This window comes from Culex quinquefasciatus, chromosome 2 (genome assembly GCF_015732765.1).
Source record: "Culex quinquefasciatus strain JHB chromosome 2, VPISU_Cqui_1.0_pri_paternal, whole genome shotgun sequence".
Taxonomy (NCBI): domain Eukaryota; kingdom Metazoa; phylum Arthropoda; class Insecta; order Diptera; family Culicidae; genus Culex; species Culex quinquefasciatus.
In genome coordinates, this window is record NC_051862.1 from 100,894,802 (window position 1) to 100,918,204 (window position 23,403).

General features: G+C 38.5%; 1 protein-coding gene across 1 annotated transcript; it reads left to right on the forward strand.

Moving 5' to 3' along the window:
• The first annotated feature begins 452 nt into the window (after positions 1-452).
• On the forward strand, positions 453-16,970 carry LOC6045834 (helix-loop-helix protein 1). The gene is made up of 4 exons (XM_038257273.1): positions 453-556; positions 6,427-6,557; positions 16,280-16,502; positions 16,559-16,970. The coding sequence occupies exons 2-4, from the start codon at positions 6,549-6,551 to the stop codon at positions 16,711-16,713; spliced, it is 387 nt and encodes a 128-aa protein (XP_038113201.1). The 5' UTR covers positions 453-556; positions 6,427-6,548; the 3' UTR covers positions 16,714-16,970.
• The last annotated feature ends 6,433 nt before the right edge of the window (positions 16,971-23,403 follow it).

Sequence of the window (23,403 nt, forward strand, 5' to 3'; positions counted from 1 at the left end):
GAAGTTGCAAAACTCAAATTTGATGTTAAAAGTAAAAATAAATGTTCATGATTCGATTATTTGAAGTTCCATACAAGCTATCGGATAATCGTAACTTTTGATAATCGAGGTTTCGGATAATGGAGTCTGTATAAAATTAGATGGTAGAGGTTGTGATAAACTAAATTTTTATTTCATTGTGAAATAATCCAGTCTACAATAAAAATTCTAATGAAATCAATTAGGTACATAATTTCTTCGAAACTCTTGACAACATGTAGTTATTCATCAATAAGTTATAAAGTAGCATATGGTAAATAATGATACACCCTATTTTTTACGTTACATGGCATTATTCGACGCCATTCAACCAACGTATTCGCTGATTGGATGGTAAAATCAGAAGGCGTGGTCTGGCTCAATAGCTATCAGCCAGTTTTATCTTCCCTTTTTCGTTTTTACATCAGTCTGCAGGAGAACGTGAAAGTGCAAAGTTCTTTCCAAATACTCCAGCGAAAATTTGCTCATGGAAAAGGATAAGGAAATATATATATATTTCCAGTGCTAGTGACTGAAGGTAAAAACCAGATGTGCTCTCAGTTGATGTTTTAAAAATCTGTGGTGCATTTGTACACAGCTTTAACCAAGAAAGTTATCGATTTGAATTTGGGTAAGGGACCATCCATAAACCACGTGGACACTTTTTGGGAATCTGTTACCCACCCCCCCCCCCTCCCCCTCGTGGGCAATTGTCCATACAAAAAAAAACTTTTTGTATGGATCGTGGACAATCGCCATAACCCCCTTAAAGCGTCCATGTGGTTTATGGATGGTCCCTAATGCAGATTCATGACCAATTGTGTTCTGAAATTTTACTGAAAAATATTTAGGAATAGTGTTGTGCAGTGGGTTTCGAAATAAGTCGAAGTTAACTTTATAGCTGTCGACCAACCAGTGTCTTCCTTTTTATCCACAAGGACTTCGCCGCCCTGGGCTCCTAAGTGTATGAAAATATGGCACGGAGCGACGGCGCCGAATACCCATATTTACACAAAGAATTTTCGAAATAAGTAATAGAAAGGGAAAGTGAATTCAGTTTGTTTAGGATCTTATCTCCTAAACAAACTGACTTCACTTCACAGAAATGGTAAAATTTTGTTTAAAGGGTTACATACGTATGTAAATCGGCAAAAATGTCAAGGGTTGGTATGAGCACACACTCAAACTTGTTTTCAGGGCATTAAAATAAACATTTTCAATTATTACCAACATGAATTTGAAGACATTTGGTTGCATCATTGCTGGGACCCGTTGTGTAGGGGTAAGCGTGGTTGTCTCTCACCCAGTCGGCTTGGGTTAAATCCCAGACGGTTCCGGTGGCATTTTAAGAGACGAGATTTGTCTGACCAAGCCTCCCGCGGACGGGGAAGTAAACGTTGGCCCCGGTCTAACCTAGAGGTTGTAACAGTTCTTTTGGGGGATGCGATTAGCGACTGGTGAGGTGAGAGATACGGAACCAAAATTTGATTTTTTTGACCCACCACCACAACTGTTTCCGCCAACCAACGATCCGGAAAAGACCACCCTTTTGAAACCCTCTCGCTTAAGCGCCAGTGTGGCTGGGGGCCACACTGCGAAAGGGCGTGTTGCTTTGAGAACCCGGCTTAGCTTCTCAGGGCAGGTCAAGTAGGAACCACTTATTAAAGCGCATCAACGGAAACGGAACTAGGAATAGAAAAGGGACTCAAATACCAAGTGTTCTTTGAAGGTGCGTTTCGCGAAAGAGTCACACGGAGAAATAAACTTCGCATCCACTCATTTATTCTCTGGGGGGCAGGTTTTATAATTTTGGGGCACGTGCACGTGTGAGGGGATAGAGAGCTCTCTTAAACCTAATCTGACCTGCTACAGCCTAAGGCTGTTTTATGTTGCTGCACACTCAGTCGCCGGCGCGGTCCACTGGCTCAAGGATTTGGCGCGTCCTCTACGGACTCGCACGCCTGTCCGATTCTCGATCGGAAGTTGGCCAGCTGGGCTGGCGTGAACGACTGGGTCCTCTGGCTCACGTGCGTTGGCGGGCACGCTACGGACACGTTGCTCTGCTGCTGCTGCTGCTGCTGACAACTCACGGTACCGCTGCTGTTGCTGGGCGGGCTCTCGGGCCGCCTGGTACGAACGCTGCGCGGGTGCTGCTTTGTTGCTGCTGCTTCTGGGCGGGCTCTGGGGTCACCTGGCACGGGCGCTGCGCGTATAGGGGTTTCCTACACGGGTGATACAACTCGCCACGGAGTGGCGACTTCGCGGGGACACGTGGTACTCGAGACAGCACTTCCAGGCGTCGGTGAAGTCCACTGGCTCGGGGTTTTTGGCTCGTCCCCTACGGAGCACTCACCTGCCGATCGATGTCGGGTTATTGACCAGCGCAGCTGGCTTGAAACGGCTAGATCCAATGGCTCACGTGCTTTGGCGGGCACGCTACAGACTCGTGCGTCGAGCTAGAGTTGGAAACCACGTGTCACGGGTCGGACGCCGGATGGGTCGGATGCTGACGAACGTCGATGATGGTCCTGTGGCTCAAGGTCGTAAACGAGGACCTCTACGGACGACACCACGTGGCCGTGGGAACGGCTCAGCGGACCAGCGAGGCTGGTTCTCGTCGACGATCGCGTCCTGTGGCTCGGAGGGGTTGGTATGGCCTCCTACGGACTCTCGGCGGACCCTGGCGGATAGGCACGGTTCGTTCGCTGTGCTAGCTGGCTTGGGCTGCTCCGGTGCGAAGCACGCGATGGCGTGGTGCTTGCTTCACGGTGCGGCACCGCGTTGTGGAACGGTCGCGGGTGCCAACGGGAAGAAAGACCTAGCAAAAGAACCTTCGCCTGTGAAGGTTCTACAGGCGAAAATGAGAAACCTTAGTACACTGGGCCTAAACTAGCGAATTTAATTACCTTTTGGTCTATTTTAACACTGCACGCCCGTGGAGGGTGGAAATGCCCTCAGCGTAGAAAATTGGCTTAATATACAAAATGTGATAAAGTGATCTAAATTAGTTATTCTATTTAACGACCAAGGAGTAGACTCCAACTCACTTCCAAACGCAAATCACTTGGCACACGCGGGTACAATTCGTACGGAAAATTCGCTTGGGTCACTTCGCAACACTTTCTAAAATTTAGCAACTCTACGACTTCCCTATTGCTTGCGATCTTCGCTAGCGCACGATCTCGGAGCAAATGGCAGAGAGACCTTGACTACGCTAGATCGAAACCTTGACCGCGAAAAGTGGCTCATGCGTGGCCGGCACTGATTGGCCAAGGCCAAGGTCCTCTCGCAAGGTGCCCTTGTTGCTAGGCGTTAAGGCAAATTTGAGAGAGTTTCAAAAGGTTGATCGATCCCGCGATCATCGTCTACGGGAGTTGCAGAGTAGGTCTACTTTTTAAATTTTTAGTTCCCGTGCTCGCCACCTCACACAGTTGGCGCTCGCTCATTTAGGGGAAATTGATGATCGCCCATGATCTCCCTTAATATCGTTACAAGGTTAGGTCGTTAGCTCAATCCAGGTGTAGGAGTCGTCTCCCTGGGTGCTGCCTCGGTGGAGTCGCTGGTAGGCAGTTTAACTCACAATCCAAAAGTCGTCAGTTCGAATTCCGGGGTGGATGGAAGCTTAGGTGTAAAAAGAGGTTTGGTCAACAATCAAGGCAATCAATGCTGTAGAGCGGAGAATTTGAATTTGATTTGATTTTGGTTGCATCATTGCAGAGATATATTTATTTGAAGTTAGCAGTTTCAAAAAACGGGTGACCAGTGGTGTCACGGTTCGCTTTTGAGCGTATCATAGCCACTCAATCGACAAACCTATCGGGTGAGCGCTTATCGAACGCTCAGAGCGGCGGGTTTGAACGGTTCGCGAACCAAAATTTCGATCATCATTTCTCTGCTCGCTTGCCGCTCCGCTCTGAACGGAGTAAAGAGAGCGTTCAGCGAACGGTTCGCCAACGGAGAATGTAGGCACTGATAGAAAAACTTATTTGTTTTTATTCTTCACTCCATGAAAAATTGTTCAAATTTGTTAACGATAAAGTTATCAAGGAACCATCTATAAACTACATGGTAACCTTAGGGTAAGGGGTGGGGGGTCTATGGCGATTAACCACGCTCCATAGAAAAAAGATTTAATTTGAATGGAAATTGTCCACGATGGGGGGGGGGGGGGCAATCAATGCTGTAGAGCGGAGAATTTGAATTTGATTTGATTTTGGTTGCATCATTGCAGAGATATATTTATTTGAAGTTAGCAGTTTCAAAAAACGGGTGACCAGTGGTGTCACGGTTCGCTTTTGAGCGTATCATAGCCACTCAATCGACAAACCTATCGGGTGAGCGCTTATCGAACGCTCAGAGCGGCGGGTTTGAACGGTTCGCGAACCAAAATTTCGATCATCATTTCTCTGCTCGCTTGCCGCTCCGCTCTGAACGGAGTAAAGAGAGCGTTCAGCGAACGGTTCGCCAACGGAGAATGTAGGCACTGATAGAAAAACTTATTTGTTTTTATTCTTCACTCCATGAAAAATTTTTCAAATTTGTTAACGATAAAGTTATCAAGGAACCATCCATAAACTACATGGTAACCTTAGGGTAAGGGGGGGGGGGTCTATGGCGATTAACCACGCTCCATAGAAAAAAGATTTAATTTGAATGGAAATTGTCCACGATGGGGGGGGGGGGGGTGAGATTTCCAAAAAAGTGTCCACGTTTGTGGATGGTCCCCAAGGAACCAGGGAGTCCTCTGTTGACCCAGGACATAAAAACATAGTATAAAAAAGTCTACCATACTCACTGGAGCTATGCGGGTATGATCTGCAGTCATAAACCGCAGACCTCTTGCTTGTTACGATAATAAATCCAGGGATAATAAATCCAGGGAGTCATTGGAAGACACAAGACATCCCAATGAGTTGTTGAAGCCATGCTCTGACAAAATCATGAAATGTTTTTCTCTGAGTGCTGTTTTTTAGCTCTTCTTGCGAACCGCTCATTGATGGTCCCTCTCACTCTCATTCGCGATGAGAGAGCAAAGGTTCATGCGAACCACGGCAGACGTTCGGATCGTGGTTCGCTCGTGCTTGGTTCGCAATCATGAGCGAACCACGCTTGAGCGTCATGACGTATCGTTTGAACCACGATTCGAGTGAGCGAACCGTGACACCACTGCGGGTGACACGATATCTCAACACTGCTTAGACGAAATCGGCACAAATTTTTTGTGAAGACTCATTAAACCGGTGCATGACGAAAGACGATTTTCAAAAAGTGTATTTGAAAACAAAAGATAAAAATATTTTTCTGTTTTTAAAAGAGGAATTATTCTGGGATTGGTGATGTTTTGCATTGTAAAAAAAAATTGAATGTTTCAAATGGCTCTGCCTGTGTGGATCAATCGGATCGCGCACTGGACTTACAATCCAGAGGTCGCCGGTTCGAATCCCGAGGCGGACGCAAAAATTCTAAGTGTAAATCAGGGGGGCGACATCTATATCTCACTACAGGCAGCTCGCCCGTAGCCAACACAAGCTGTCAACTTCGGCACCAGAACAAAAGGGAAATGTCAACTTCGGCTCCAGCACAAAAGAACAGCTGTTCGTTACGGAACCAAAACAAAGCAATTGCGCACTGTAAAAAAAAAGTACAAAAACTGCAGGCAAAAATGGAAATAAAATAATTATTGTTTTTAATGTAAAATTTTACCGCAATGTACGTTTAATAGTTAGTGTATATTTGTGAGGTGATTTTTATCAATTTATTTGCAAAATAAACTGCTAAAGTTGGGATTATTAAGCACACATCGGGCCGATAACCTCATTTAAAGTTGTACTTTTATCACATAAAACGTTTAACTTTACTACTGTGTAATTTGACTTTTACTACAGTAATTCTTCTAACAAAAATTGAATTATTAAAAAAATAAATATTTTTGTTTTCACTGTGCGCAGTTTGCGCGCGTTATCAATCTCAATCACCCAAGATGGCGGTCTTTAGCATCCCCCTGGTGTAAATATAGGTTTTCGGTGCCCTCTCCCCGTGCCATACCTTCACACTTAGGAGACCCGGGAGGCGGAGTCTTGTCGCAAAAAGAACGATACACGCCTGTGGATCCGTTGACGAAACCGCAAGGTTTAAGAGGGCCACATTATGGCTGTTACGTCGGTTCCGTTTTCAAATGGCTTTATGTTATTTTACTCCAGTATTTATATATTCTTTCACTTAATATTTATGGTTGCCTCATAGGAAAAGAATAAACAGATTGTAAATGCGGTTTTGTATCGTTGTTTGATATAAACAATTTTAACTTTTGTACATAAATCTAATACAGTCGAATATTCGAAGGCCTTAAAATTTCACATCAGATAACCAAATCACACTTTTTTCATTGTCTTATTTTGGATTGTGAAGCGCCCTGAAGTTATCCAGAGTGTTTTGAGCAGTCTTCCCGAAACGCACGCACGCCGTACAAAAACGCGATGCATTTTGGCTAAAAAACGATCAAGCACATCGTCCCATGTTTACCTAACACCATGCGCCAGGTACGTTTTATTCACATTTCAGCTCAAAATTGATTGATTGATTGATTGTTTGTTTATTTTTGATCAATTTTCCTTGGACAGGAAAAGCCACTAGAATGCTGGCATAAAAACCTGCTTCTTTTCGGTTAAAAAAATACAATAAATAAATACAATTATAAAGTAAATAATGAACTGCGGCTGAAGACAGAACTCCATCGGTGGAAACCTTTACAGGAGTTCGGAACTGGCTGTTACGGGCTGGAAAGAAAATAAAAGAAAAAAAGAACCTACGAGATGAATGTGGCAAATGAAAATATAGAATGGACAACTGTATCGGAACAATAAAGGAAACATGAAGTAATAGTTATAAAATATTGTTTAACTTAAAATGTCAATGGATTTAATAAGTTTCTCAACTATTTCAGGTTGAGCTAGATACAATTTCAAACGATCTTTGAAAATGCTTAGGATGAACATAAGCCAAATTTATTAAAAAAGAAATTGAAGTAATTAGCACCTTTGAAGGTTATACTACGTTCACCAGACAAAGTGGAAACATTTGGACGTTTAAGCAGATTATGATTTCTTGTACCATGTTGGTGAGAAGAAAGTTCGAATTTTGTATTTGTATGAGTTTGGTTAGATAAACTTTTATATATAAAAGAACAAACTTGAATAATGTAAATTCCTCTGACAGGCATAATGTTTTTCTCTTTAGTATATAGATCAACGGTATGACTTCTAAGTGGAAGGTTGAAAATCGATTTAAGAAATTTGTTTTGTACTATTTGAAGTTTATTTAGAAGATAATCGTAAGTATTCCCCCAGACGGCAGTTAAGTAAGACAGTAAAGAGTTGAATAAAGAATGATAGATCAGAATAAGAACATTTCTTGGAAGCTTATGCTTTATTTTAAAAACAATACCGGTTATTTTATTAAGTTTTAGAATTAACGAGTTAACATGTGAAGACCAATTAAGCCTGCTGTCCAAAAGAATACCCAAATATTTAAATTCAGATACAATATCAATATCTGGAAACTCAATTTTAGTTTGAATTAATGGGTTAGGTGTTGAAAGGCTGGAATTTTTTATATTGATGATATTTGTTTTATTAATGTTCAATGTAAGTTTATTTATTCTAAAATATTCAGAAACAATCAAAAGGTCATGTTTCAAATTTAAATCATTTACAGAATTTAGTCTACTGTTATAAAATAAAGAAGAATCGTCGGCAAATAATCTAAGATCCCCTTTAAGAGGTAAACGAGAAAAGTCATTAAGATAAATAATAAAAAACAAAGGACCAAGTACAGAACCTTGAGGGACTCCAACATCAATTAAATTCATTAAACTACTTATTCCGTTAAAACAAACAAATTGAGAACGATTTGTAAGATAACTTTTGAACAAGTCTAAAGCAACACCGTGAACACCTGCAAATTTAAGTTTTTCAAACAAAATACGTCTATCTACCGTGTCGAACGCTTTGGACAAGTCCAAAAACAGTCCCAACACGTCGTCACGATTATCAAGATCATGTTGAATTTTATTAACAAGATCAACAACAGCATTAAAAGTTGATGATCTTTCCATAAATCCATATTGCTGATGGCAGAAAAAAATATTACTATTTAAAAAGGTAGTTAAACGGTTGAATAATAATTTTTCGAAAACTTTGTTTATTGCAGAGAGCACAGAAATAGGTCTATAGTTGTTGAATGAGGAAGTGGAACCAGATTTATGAATTGGGGTCACTTTCGCAACTTTTAGTTTGTCAGGGTAAACACCAAGGATAATACATAAATTAAAAATTTCAGCAAGGACAGGAGAAATGATATGATTTATTTTTTTTAATGTAAAAGCATTAATATGATCATTACCGCAAGCAGTGTTATTTTTAAGTGAATTGATAATGTCAAAGATTTCAGTTTGACTAATGGGTGTAAGAAAGAAAGTAGAATTAGGACGTTTTAAAGTTTTGAATTTATTGATATTGTCATTAGGAAAGGAAGGAATTTTGTTTGCCATTTTTCTCCAATAGAGGAAAAATAATTGTTGAATTCATTAGATATTAATTGAGCATTATTTATTTTTTCATCATTTCCAAAAGCATCAGTAATAAGCATTTCGGTTGGAAGTTTGGAATGAATTTTTCGTCCAAGAATATCATTAATGTTTTTCCAAGTATCTTTCGCATTAGTAGCGTTAGCAAATTTATTAGTGTAATATTGAGTCTGTAATGTGTTTGAGTAAGTGCGAATTTTGTTAGTTAAATCATGAATTTTTGAATCAATTTCGGAAGTACTTTTACCTGCAGCAAAGAGCTTATTTCTTTTTTTGCGCAAATTTTTTGAAGAATTTAATAATGTTTTGAGACCGTCCGAAAACCATGGACAAATATGTTTAGATTTCGATTTTAATTCAGTTATAATGGTACTCTCCTGAATAGATTTAGTTAAAGTAAAAATAAAATAGTTGTAAAATTCATTGGGATCATCAAAATTTCCCATATAAACAGGATTAAATCTCATTTCAAGTAACTGTTCTAAACGGACATAGTTGGTTTGATGTTTGTGTGAAATTTTAGCTGATGTTGAAATGGGAGTAATGTCGAATAAAGATAAGATAAAATTATGATCACTGTCAGGATTAGTTATAGTATCGTTTGTAACAGTAAAATCATCGGTATGATTAAAAGCAACATGGTCTAAAATGGAACTGCTGGAAGGTCTGGTTATGTTGGTGTTGGTTAAGAGAAATCCATATGACGTCAAGATGTTAAGGTAATCAAGGAACTTATTTGAAGAAGAACTGGAATCAATGTTAATGTCTCCTACTAGCACATGTATGGAATTACTTGCAGATAAAATTAATTCTAAATGATTAAAAAAGTCTGTCAAATTACGATCGTCTGGTGGTCTATAATATGCTGATACTACTATTGATCTATTGTTACTAACACTAATTGAAATTTGAATAAAGTTTATTGGTTTAGGAACAGAGGAAAGTTCTAAGCTACAATTAGTTGTAAAAGTAAGATTATCCAAGACGAACACAACCAAACCCCCACCAGTACCATTTTTACGACAAGAAAAAACTGAATTGTAACCATCAATACGGTATAACTGAATAAGATCATTTGAAACCCACGTCTCACTGACAACGATCACGTCAGGTTTACGCTTTAACTGTTCTATTACAAATTTAAGCTGATCAAATCTCGAAATCTTACAAATGCTCCTTGCATTCACTTGAAAGATTAACAATCCATGAAAGTTACTAAAATCGCGGTCGTAATTATTTATGCTATCAAAAGGAAATTATGGGAATGAAAATCAGGTAATGTCTCAATGTCTTCCATTCACAACTTACTGTTCCGATACAGTTACCTTAGACTGGACTGTCGCGCTGCCTTGGGCGGTTCCCTCTCGCGTAACCAACACGAACTCGATGTCAGCCAAGTCACCAAGGTCAGCAACTCGGAAGCGTTTGTTGGACTCCGGGTGCGTGATCCAGGTAGATCCCTTGTAGATCCACGGACGCTGCAATCCAAGCTTACACAGATCCCAGGCCTTGGTGTGTATCTTGTGCTTCACCGGCGTGAGATGATCCTGGACCAAGATGAACTTGTTTGGGGACCGGATGTCGATGTCCCGTGGAGCAATCGGTTTCTTGAGGGACCGGATGCACCGAATGAACCGACCTTTGTCTTCGACCCTCCAGAACTTCACCAGCACGGCGTCGGTACGTTTGTTGTTCTTGAAGACAAGTGGACGCACCTCCTTCACGTCGTCTGGCGTGTCGAACCCAGCGCGCTCGCAGACACCACGGAACACCTCCAGGTGTTGATTCGGACGTTCAAACTTGAATCCCTTGATAAGGACTTCCTCCTGCAACCGATCTTGGCGCAAGTCCTCGATTTCCCTTTTCAGCAGTCGGTTTTCCGCGGAAACGACGTCGACCCGATGCGCAAGCTGCAGCAGCTTCCCGTAGAGGTCCTTGTTTAGCTTTTCCAGGTCGTCCAGCTTTTGCAGCTTCGCGGAAATCTCCTGCAACTGCTGTGAGACGGTGGAATTCGCCGTCTCGGAGTTCGCCGACTTTCCGTTCTTCCCACCTTTGGAATTGATCGAGCGTCGGTCGGATCCGGTCATCCTAACCTCAATCTGCGACACGGTGAAATTTGAAGATGATTTCACCGAAAAGTGACCACAGGACCAGAACTCCAATCCTCCCGGTTCCGCAACGTCCTCCAGCGACCGGAAATATGCAAAACACAAGAAAAACAAGTGAATTAGTAATTTTTCCGAATTTATTTTACGGAGCGTAAATAATGCCGACCTTTCAGGTTGCAGTGCTGCCAGTATGATGTAAAATGCATCGCGTGGTAGGTGAAACTGCAAGCTTTAAAAATTCAAGAGATTTCAATTCGCTCAACATTCGAAAAATTGATTCTTATGTAAAATTGTCTGGGGAACACGATGGTAAAGTTTAATTCAAAATTGAATCGCATGTTTATTGAGAAAATTGTGTGTAAAGTTTTCAATTGCGCAAAGTGCATCATAGTTTGATTCCAATCGAAAATCTAATGACGCCATTCGATGCAGAGTCAAATTTCCTTTAAACATAATTTTCATGTTTTGCTCTATTATTCTTTGTTCCTGAGATATGGCCATTCGAGAAAAGAGTTTTTTTTTGAAAAAATGACGAAAATCGCAAAACTTTGGCAGAATGGTCCGCCTAAGTAAAATGTACCGAAAACCTAACAAAAACTTTCAAATATATGAATCCAGTCTAGTAGGCTTATGCTTTGGGATGTTCCCTCCAATATTGTATACCTGATTGATAAAAAATTTCAGCTTAAAACTATTTTGTTGCTATTTAAAAAAATGTGTTTTTCAACTACTTTTTCCAAGGTTCGGGGCTAAATGGACCACTCTGCGGGGCAGAATGGGCTACCTTAGAAAACAAGCCGAAACGAAACGAAACTATTGGCACTACGCCCCCCGGGGCATGGCCTTCCTCTAACGTGGGATTTCTGCTCCAGCGCTTCTGACGAGACAGGAGAAACCGGGACCGACGTTTTACTTCACCATCCGATAGAAGCTCAGTGGATAAGGCGGGAATCGAACCCGCGTCTCATAGCATCATCGGGATCGGCAGCCGAAGCCGCTACCCCTGCGCCACGAGACCCACAGAAAACAAGCCATTCCGTCTAATACAACGTCGAAGGTTGATAAGAAATGGCTTAAGTAACCTTTCCAACATAGTTTCCATGAAGTTTGATCACTTTTGTAAAAATAGTCACTTAACAAAACACACATTTTTGAAAATAGTGTAAATATGTCGAAATAAGACACTATTTTTACAAATAAGCGTAAAACAATTAAAAATTCAACTAATGTTGCATTAAACGTGATTTTGAATCTACCAGGAGTGAAATAATCCATTTAGCTCAAATTTCGCTACATTTGATTGTTTTTATAAGGCAGGAATAGGGTGGTCCATTCTGCCCCAAGTGGATTTTAATTTAACACTTCCCCTACCAACCTCTAAAGACGCAGAAAAATAAGCCATATTTGAATCAACAAAACTTTTTGTTGATTCGAAAATCATGATTTTTGTTGACTCAACGCTAAACGTCAAAGCAGCTTTTTCAAAACAACAAAAGAATTTTGTTGAATTGAGAAAATCAAGGTTTGTTTCAACGCAAAATCGGCGTTGATTATATTCAACAAAAATTTTGTTGATTCAAACCTCGTACAGGCTGATTCTACAAAACATTTTTCTGCGTGAAGGTTCCGTTTTTGTTTGATTACCTTTGTAATAGCTCCTGGTAACATTATAAACATTGAACAAACTTTTTCAAACAATCTAACTTTCGAGAAAGCTTATTTAAGAACCTCGAAATAAACAACAATTGCGTGGTTTTTCAATAAATTTACATTTTTGCTCATAATTCGAAAAATACAATGAATTCAAACGTCGTTTTCGATATGGTGATGTTATTTGACGTCCTTTATAAGACCCTTGCCTTACAGTTGGTCTAAATCCATTCGAAAGCCCAAAACCAAGGGTGGCCCAGCATTATTTGTGTTGGTGAGAAATGCAGATCGCTGACATGTTTACACACGGGCAAAAATGATTTACGGATTTGCTGCAATTTTTTTTATAAAATGTAACATTTTCTGCAGCAAATCCACTGTTGCAGATTTTGATAAAAATATTTGCTTTGGGTGAAGATACAGGGAGATTTTCTAAACTAAAACTTCCAAATTCTGGTTATCAACGTACACGGAGAAAAAAGAATTCCCAAAATCGTGAACAAGCGTTCATGAAAATGGGAACCACGAACAAAGTGTTCAAATCCCATGGTACGATTTTGAAAAACGTACCATGAAATTTGAACACTTTGTTCGTGGTTCCCATTTTCATGAACGCTTGTTCACGATTTTGGGAATTCTTTTTTCTCCGTGTATGCTTATTATTGACCTACAGTGAGTCAAATATTTGTCCGTACCCCCCCGTACGGAAAATGTTTGTGATATAAAAGTACATAAAATTCGACTAAAGTGACATGTTTTGTACATCAATCGACGCGGCAGAATGTCCTCTTTAAGACACTGTCATTGGATTTGCAAAAAACTTTTTCTTAAAAAATACAAAAATAGTTTACTGAAAAAAGTCAAAAAAAGAGGTCAAATAATTGTCCGTACCCCTTGTAAAAGTACAAAATCTGATCGATTTAAGTGAATTTATTTATGAAATGTTGTTTCTGTGTCAAATACTAGTACCTCTAGCCAGTTTGTGACAACTTTGAACTTGTGATAACTTTGTTTAGTTAGTTTATATTAAAAATTGGATTAAATTTAGTTTTTTATGTAAAACTTATCAAAATATTAGTTTATAAACAACTATTTTTATAAAATTGCTATTTTATGTTGTAAGAGTCTCTATTCAACAAGTTTTAACAATATTTGTTCGAAATATAAATTGTTTTCATCTTTTTTATTGACATTTTTCGACCAAAAATACTGTTTCGGAACAATACCGTTAAACAATCCGGATTGTCCCGGAACCGGTTTAACCCCTCGGAGGGAAATTTTGTGGTGGTCAGATAGAGGACAAAAAAACCCACCTCTTGCAATTTAAAGCATCCAATTTCGTCCAAATTCCCCAAGCAAAACATTCTGTCCCAGGACGGTACAGAAATTCTCAGTACGGAAAGTGAAAATTTCAAATTTCAGACTAGGGACTCGTAATCGGGCTGTAGTGGACAAAATTGGATGCTTTAAATTGCAAAAGGTGGGTTTTTTTGTCCTCTATCTGACCACCACAAAATTTCCCTCCGAGGGGTTAAACCGGTTCCGGGACAATCCGGATTGTTTAACGGTATTGTTCCGAAACAGTATTTTTGGTCGAAAAATGTCAATAAAAAAGATGAAAACAATGTATATTTCGCACAAATATTGTTAAAACTTGTTGAATAGAGACTCTTACAACATAAAATAGCAATTTTATAAAAATAGTTGTTTATAAACTAATATTTTGATAAGTTTTACATAAAAAAACTAAATTTAATCCAATTTTTAATATAAACTAACTAAACAAAGTTATCACAAGTTCAAAGTTGTCACAAACTGGCTAGAGGTACTAGTATTTGACACAGAAACAATATTTCATAAATGAATTCATTTAAATCGATCAGATTTTGTACTTTTATTAGGGGTACGGACAATTATTTGACCTCTTTATTTTACTTTTTTCAGTAAACTATTTTTGTATTTTTTAAGAAAAAGTTTTTTGCAAATCCAATGACAGAGGAACATTCTGCCGCGTCGATTGATGTATAAAACATGGCACTTTAGCCGAATTTTATGTACTTTTATATCACAAACATTTTCCGTACGGGGGGTACGGACAAATATTTGACTCACTGTATTTTGCAGCTATTATCAAACCTGACGACCAAGGTATATTTTTTTCTAATGTTTTGATGAAATAAGACCAAACAATATCTTAATTTCAGTAAGGTATGAGATACTTTTTGGAGATTTTAGCTAATACATATGGTACAAAAACTTAGAAATGAAAAAAAAAAAAAAACGTTACCTAATCCACCAGAAGGTGGTTGCTGCCTTCCTCCTAAAAACTTTGCAACCACACACTACGAAAGCTTAACGCTTACTTAGTAAAGACACTATACATCTGAGAGCTGCCATCTATGATAAATTTAATGAACCATTTGAAAGCACTGCAGTGTTTGTGTGCGTGCACTGAGCGGAAAGTTCCGACAGCTATCCGCCGGAGCTTTCAAATTATGTAAATAATGATCCTTTTTTGTGTCAACCAAAACAGTTTTTCTATCATAACTTTTAAAGTACTGCACCAAACCGGATGAAATTCAAAAAAGACTTAAAGAACCTTAAGACGAATCCAAAGACATAGATCCGGACAAAATCGGTCGAGCCAGTTCCGAGAAAAGTGAGTGAGAAAAAAAAAAAATCTACGTCCATCCACACGCACAGACATTTGCTCAGAATTTGATTCTGAGCCGATATGTATACGTAAAGGCTTATTTAAAAAGTTCATTTTTTGAGTGATTTTATAGCCTTGCCTCAGTGAGGTGAGGAAGGCAAAAAAAATTTTCACCGATAGATGATTTTGAAAAACAGTTTTCCTGACTCGAGACAGTCCCCCCAACATGCTCCAAGGGAGAATTAGTGCTGTTCATGAAAGTTCGATAAAAATAACCCTTAAACATGTCGTGGGGAACAGCCCAAATGTTTTATGCAGTAAGCAATTATGCAAAATAGAAAATTTGGGCCTTTGAAATCGATAGGCAAAGTTCAATTCAATATCAATTCAATTAGTTTTTATTTGTAAATAATCAATTTACAATTTCGTGTTGTTTCCACTCGCCGCAAAAAGCTGCAGACGTGCCAAAACAAGACCCTTAAAATGATGCTGGACTTGCCGTTTAACTTCCCGACGGACGAGCTCGAGGAGGTGGCTAACACGGAATCGCTGGACACCTGGACCAGCAAGCTGCTACAACGATTTTTGACTAGTTGCACGATGTCGGAAAACGATCTGATATCGAGTTTGGTGCCGTGATACTGTGGTATAGTTTTTTAAGAAATACTTTCCTCCTCCCTTACTAGGTATGTCAGCATTTTTGTACCCTCCCAAAAAATCGACTTTTTGGCGATTTTTGAGCGAAACCCCTATCTTCAAACGACGATAACTCAGGAACCACAAATCTTAGAGGGTCGGTCGTGATCAAAATTTAGATTAAAATATGTATTCTACCTGTATTGCGCAATTGAAAACTTTAAATGGCCGTAGCTCAAAACAGCCCTATTCATTTTTCAAATTTGACCTCACCAAAAAAAAAAAAACCTCATTCCCGGCCAATTTTACATAAGAATCACTTAATCGACAAAAAGGAATATGTTTCGTGCTGTTCCGTTTCAGATGGAATCACCCATAGTTGAAAAAATGTGTTGTGGATATTTTTCAAATGTCCGTCATTACAGTGTTTGTCTTTCTTCTCTGAGACCGCTCGTGGTACCCCCAGGAGTACATGTATCCCAGGTTGAGAGCCGCTGCTGTAAGCAATGTAACAATTGTAAATGAATTTTGTCCAGTTCCATTTTTAGTTGTATAGGCCTGATTCGCGATTTTGACCCATATATTTTGGATAAACTCTCTATTTATGTTTGAATTATGCTCGTATTCTAGATGGTGTATGGAAATGAACACAACTCGCTTGGAATCGATATGGATTCGTTAGCTGAGCTGTCTTGTGAGTCGATGAGTATAATGGCTGCACCAAACGTGGTTAGCAGTGGCAACAAACGGAAACAAAACAGCTCCACCCAACCAGAGCTTGCGACGCTGTCCCGTGAGGAACGAAGAAGACGCCGGAGAGCAACTTTAAAATACCGAACAGCACATGCGACCAGTAAGTTGAAATATTTGTGGCTTTGTTTCAGAATAAAACCTATTTGTTTATTGTAGGAGAGCGTGTTCGAGTGGAAGCGTTCAACGTGGCGTTCACAGAACTAAGGAAATTGTTACCAACCTTACCTCCCGATAAAAAGCTTTCGAAGATCGAAATCTTGAAACTTGCTATATGTTACATTGCATATCTAAACCACGTCCTAGAAGCATAACAAGAAAAACTTAGTTGATTTTTATTTGAGTTGTTTTTTGTATATAGTAATTTATGTTTGCATGAAAGAGAAAAAAAATAAAACACTAAACTTTTTGTTAAACTTTTTTACGCGTTGGCGCTTCGCCGGGTCTGGTGGCGCAGTGGTTAGCGTGGTAGCCTCTCACCCCAGTATGGCCTGGGTTCAATTCCAGACGGACCCGGTGGCATTTTTCGAGACGAGATTTGCCTGATCACGCCTTCTATCGGATGGGGAAGTAAAACGTCGGTCCATTAGCGTAAAAGAGGTTTTGGGTGACTCACCACACATAACCTTCGGACGCCTAGAAATGAGCAGAAACTTGCAACAGAGACCATAAAAGACCCGGGGGTCGTTAAAGTGGATTAGTTTGCTTCGCTTCGAACTATATATAGGGAGCGTTCTTTTATTACGTAACGCAGTTGGGGAGGGGGGTCGGATGCCATGTTACGACAATAAAAAAAAAATCAAAATTTGTATGGAAAATTTGATACGAAGGGGTAGGGGTTGTCTACAAATAAAAATTTTGCGTTACATAATAAAAGAATTTTCTCATAAACCCTTAAAGTTTTTTTCACGTGTGCCGTTGGCTAATAAAGCGTTTATTTTCAACACCCTTGCGCACTGGGCCGTCCCAAAAAAAATAAAAGTTGTCAAATCTTTTGTGCTCACCCTAGAATTATAGATTAGGATGCCAGGAACAATGTTTTCATACAACAAAAAAATCCCAAAAATGGTTTACAACTCGCGCGCGGAGCTTGAATGAAAAAAGTACAGTTTTCGGGTATTTTTCAGAAATGTGCGTAACAATCATACTAAAGTCTTTCAAATTTGGTCGCCTTGGGCTTCAAGTTATAGTTTAATGTCCCCTGAACAAATTCTTGTACACACAAAGTCCATAATAGCTTGTGTTTGGGCATGGTAGGGCGTTTTAGTGAGAAAAAAATTGTATTTTTTAGCTAAATAATGTCAAAAATTACTCCCCAAAACGAGCCAAAAAAATTTTGCAGCCTAAACTAATGCATTCAGCTTATAGGAAATTTTATGGAGTTCTTTTTTCTTTTTTTAACATTCATATTATGTCCACGCAAAGCCGAGATATTTTGCATTTTAGTAAACAAAAAGTGACGAATTTTCAAAATTATCAGTTTTTAGCATAAAACATCAACCGAGCTCCTCGTGAAGATGGAGCTTTGGGTCCAGCCGTGTTATTTGTATTTTGTTACTCATGTATTTATGTTTTGTATTATGTGTTTACAAAAAGAAGTAGGTTTTTGGTGCCACTGATTTGGTGGTTTTTCCTGCCTTAAAAAAGTAAGTAAATAAATTCAAAAATAACTCGGTCAAAGAAGGTGGAATCGGAAAGTGCCCAAAATTTTCGATCTTTTGATACCCAAACATCTAGGTTTTCTTTAAAACCCCCGTTTTTAAATACCTAGGTAAAAAAAAAGTGGGTTTTATAGAAAACCTAGATGTTTGGGCAGAGCCGTACATTGGGTCCACGGCGCCCTTGGCGAAACATCAATTTGGCGCCCCTCCCAAATTTACAAGTTAATTTTCAATGATTGCTTCAACGAGTTTTGATATTTTGTATTGGATTTGGAGACCTTATGGATAAATTCAGAAATACAATTTTTTTTTCAAATAATATGAGATACCTATCTGAGAATTGAAAATTATTGTAGGAATTAAGTTGGCAGAATATTTTCTCAGATTTCATAAAATCGATGATTATATCAGGGTTTTGTTTTTTTCTTTAATTTATTTTTCAGGTACATGCACAGAATGCTCAATCATGATAAATTTTGCTATAACTTTTTCGCAATTCGCAATTCGCAATTTTCAGTGTAAGAACGGGCCTTGACCGATCTTATGCACTAGGTTCCCGACGAACACGCACTGCCCTTACACCTACATCTCACCCTTGCTCTGAGTCAGTACGAGCAGCACGCTAGAACACGCTTTGAGTGTTCGTGCCAGGCATGCACACCTTCTTTTCCGGTTACGCATTTTAACTCGGCCGGGGGTGGTACATTACGTAGGGTTTGATGTAAGTATAAGCGCCTAACCGTTTAAAGTGTGCCTAACAACTTTCATTAAAGCAAACACTGTTTTATATTTAGTTTGAATTCAAAAACTAGTTGTTATTTTACTGTGTATTGTTTTCTCCTGAAATCATTCCTAGTGTTGAGTCGTGTTTATATGTTGCTATTTCTTTTGTCGCGGTGTTTTGTTACAATTTTTGGTCCTAAGCATTTTATAAAAGTTTTTCAAAAGTACAATAGTAATGTTTCTGTTGATTCTTTGATCATTCCAAAAATTGAGTAAGGGCTCAAACCTCACTTGTTTTAAAGAAAAGGGTGAAGATTGAAAACAATGGACAGTGAAAGAAATATATTATTGAAGAATCAATAGTAAAAGAAAGATAGTAATTAATGAAGTAGATAAAGAAATAAACAATAGTTAATAAATAGAGGCAACAAACAAGCTTAGATTGTATAAGGGCAATTTATAGGGCAGATGAAAAAATATTCAAATAGCTAAATAAAGATAAACAAAATTCACATCGCTACCAAATTAAGGGAAAACAGACAGTTTGTTACAGCAGCATCAATTAGTAAATAGAGTGGAAAAGCGTTGAGAAATAAGAGAATCAAGAAAATAAAATCGAAAACAAATGGACGATAATAAACAGAAGGCGTGTTAGAGAATCAGTGAAACAAAATAAACAGAATATAGATGGTAGATAGAGAGCCTGGAGCCTATTAGAGGACGGACATCTCAAACTAAAAGCACCAATCGAAGCACGAGAACTTTCAAACGGAGGTACCAATCGAGCAAAAGACAAAGGATTTTGCTCGATAGGCACCTCCGCTTGACAGCCTCCGCGCCTCGATTGGCACTTCAGGCCTGAGATGTCCGTTCTCTAACAAGCTCCAGGCTCTCTAATGGTAGATAAAAACGGAAAGAAGAGAAACCCCGTTGTGCGATGTTTCAGGTACATCCACAGCAGTTGACTCAACATACTGCGAATCAAAACAATACCGTCTACAATCACAAATTACTTCCCTTTCCAACATTGTTGCGCCCCTTTCTTTTAGCCGTCTCGACTCTGACCCGCGGTGGTCAAAGGTTTACGATCCGTTTCCACAGGCCACCAGCTAGGTCATCATGAAAACCAAGCCAACGTGGAGGTAAGAAAATAGGACACTCGCAAGGAACCAGAGCTATACTGTTCTGATCAAGATAATTCGGATGATCTAACAGAACTACGGATGTAGTTAGTTACGCTCCTTCCAGGATGTTCCTTACGTGGACGTCAACCGAAGAGCACGCAACAAGGTCAGTGCCATTGCATGCTCTTAGGTATCAATCCTTGGCCTGCTGATAAATTTTGCTATAACTTGTTAACAAATTTTATATTTTCGGCCTGCTTAATTTGATATGATCTAGTATTAATTTAATTGTATAAACAAAGAACATTCCCAGATTTGTAAAATAATTAGCTGATTTTGTTTTGATTTCAGTGTAATAAGAAAAAAGAAAAAAAAATCCTCTTCAAAATTTAAAAAATAAGTCGATGCCCGTGTGCTCTCTTGTTCTATCTAGATAAGAATCCCAGCAAGCTTAGTACAAAAGAGCATCCCGGCATCGAAGTACAATTTTTCAAAATGCAGCCACATTTCGTCAGAACAATGAAGATCATTAAAAATCTAGCGCAATTCATTATGAAACATATTTTAATCATAATAATAAGAGCATTACATTTGGTACAAAAATATGAAGATAAGACATTTTCAATCATTTTTAGTGATTTGCCCATACGATGCTTGAGAATATTTTTCATAATTTTATGTTTTGATTTTTTTTTATGTTTTGCATTTTTGTTCATCAGTATTTTTGTTTATTTATTCTTAATTTGTTAAATTAAATTTTAATTTCTAGTAAATTGTTTTTTGCATAAAGCAAACCTGTTTTCAACCTAAAATATTAATATAATTTTTTTTTGTTTGAATTTAAAAAGTTAACAACACCGGTTAAGCTAAAACTAAAAAAGTGATGTTCAGAACAACTTGTGTTCTGTAATAATATTGGTCATGTTGGTGAAAATTTACAGCAGTTTCCCTATTTTAAAACTGTAGTATTTTGAAAAAGCGCATGTAAATTTAAATGCACGAAGTTGCTTAAAAGTGGAAATCGTGCTGAAAATATTTCAAAGGCCATTTTTTTAAACTCCAGAATGTCCAAATTTCAAAAGAAAGGTATATGTTTCAGTGTTAAAATAATTCCTATTTCAAAGAAGCTCAAAATAAGACCATATTTTTCACAATTTGGCTGATTTAAGTTCAGCAAAATTCGCAATTTTCATTGTAAGAACGGACCTTGACCGGTCTTATGCACCAGGTTCCCGTGTTAATCCTTTAACCATTCCATAAATTGAGTAGGTATGGGCTCAAACATCACTTGTTTAAAAAAGGGTGAACAATAGACCGTAAAAGAGAATATATTTTATAAAAAAAATCAAGAATCAATAGAATGATGATTGTATTTTAAAGAATAAAAATTAGAAGCTGGATGTATTAGATGTAAAATTAGACAATAATAAATAGAGATAAAAAACAAGCTTAGATTATAGTAGTGGTAATTTATAGGACAGATAAAGAATTATTTAAATAAATAAATAATATTCGCAATGAAATCAAAAAAGATTAGGTAAATGATAAATAGACTTGATATTATTAGTACATTAAGGAAAAGTATATTTTTAAGGAAAAAAAAACTAAGTTTGTTACAGCAGTATCAGTTTGTAAAAAAGAGTGGAAAGCTTTGAGAGATAAGAGAATCAAAAGTTAGTAAAATCAAAATCAAATGATGGATATTAAATAGAAGAATCAGTGAAGAAGTGAGAATCAGTAGAGCAAAATAAAAATAGGAGAGATAGCTGAGAATGAAAAGTAAAGAAACCCCGTTGTGCGATGTTTCAGGTACATCCACAGCAGTTAACTCAACATACTGCTTCTGATCAACATACTGTTCTGATCAAGATAATTCGGATGATCTAACAGAACTACGGATGTAGTTAGTTGCGCTCCATCCAGGATGTTCCTTACCTGGACGTCAACCAAAGAGCACGCAACAAGATCAGTGCCATTGCATGCTCTTAGGTATCAATCCTTGGCCTGCAACAAAGCTCATCTTAAATATGAAAAATTTTACAACCCGCAATTCCGGTCGCCTCAACAAAACAAAAATAAAAATATATTTCGTATCATTATCACTGAAATGTTTTCAAATAATACAGTTAGCAATTCAGTTGTAGACGTAATTTTCTTTACATTTCGTAAAATAAAAACTTCGTTGAATTCAATGTTTAATATTTATTTTTGACTACATCCTGTAAAGCCGGATTTTTCTTGGCCACGTCGTGACGGCCGCACTCTGGATGGCGTAATATTCGATCATCATGATCTCCAAGATTTGTTGCAACGATACGCCGTCACGATAGCACTGCAGTAGTTTCTTGATGCTGTACTCAAAGTTGCATCATTGCGCTTTATAATTCCGGAAGCGGTAGCAGGACCACACTCAGGATGTTGGTTTGTTGAGGGCAGGGATGGGTATGTTTGTCCCAACCTGCATAACGATTACGAGGATGAGGGGCGGCTTCGATCCCGGTGTCAGCACTCGGAAAAGGGGAGAAAGCAAATCAATAAAATTTGACGAAAGACAAAATAATCTAACCTTAATCCCAAAACAGACAGCAAATCGACTATGTCGACGTTCTCCATGAAATGTCCAATTCTCCGCAGCACCTTCTTCATAAATCCACGTCCGAGTCTCTTAAGGTCATGTCTCGTTCTGGCCAGGCGGATTAAGTTCCAGTCACGATACATCCACTTCTATGGTCGTTCCTCCAGCTTGAGCTTTCAACCTCGGTCCTTCAGACGTGGGTTGTAAGACTCCTCCGGGGATCGTAAGAGGACAAATTGGCCGTGGATTTTTTTTTTCGAAATTTGCAAGGTCACTTTGAGTTTTTGTTTAGATTTTCGAAAACAAAAAAGCACAATGTCAAATAAGTATCAGTTAAGTGAACAGTGACAGTGAACCGATCGTGCCAAGAAGTCTTAAAATTGTTGAGTCATGGTTCAGTGCCCACTGGGTAGTCTATGGCACCCAAGGAAAGCCATGTATGGCACCATGCTAAGAAGTTTTGGTGCTCCGGGACCCTCGAGGATGGGACATTGTATTACCACAAATGCCGTGGCCACAGCGCCACAACTCGCTCTAACCAGACGGGTCCTCGACCTGTCTTTAAACTTCCTTTCCCATCAGGCAAACATTTATTGGCGCGTATTTAGTAAATAGCAAAAAAAAATATATCTAGTTACAAAATGTTCAATATGGACTGATCTTTCCGAATTCGTGAAGCAGCTTCCTCTAGTTTTTCTGCCATATATGATAATGATGTCCAGGTCCAGTTAAAAATAGTAAAATGTCAACTGTTTGCTCTAGATTTCACTTGATTTTTCTTCTTTATGTCAATTTAAATCCTTACTTCACAATGAAAACATTTAAATCCGCGAAAAACACGCAAAAAAGTAAAATTATCGAGGACCGATCGAACATCTTCCTTTTACAGACAAACGGACTCCCTGCTTAAAAAGATGATTA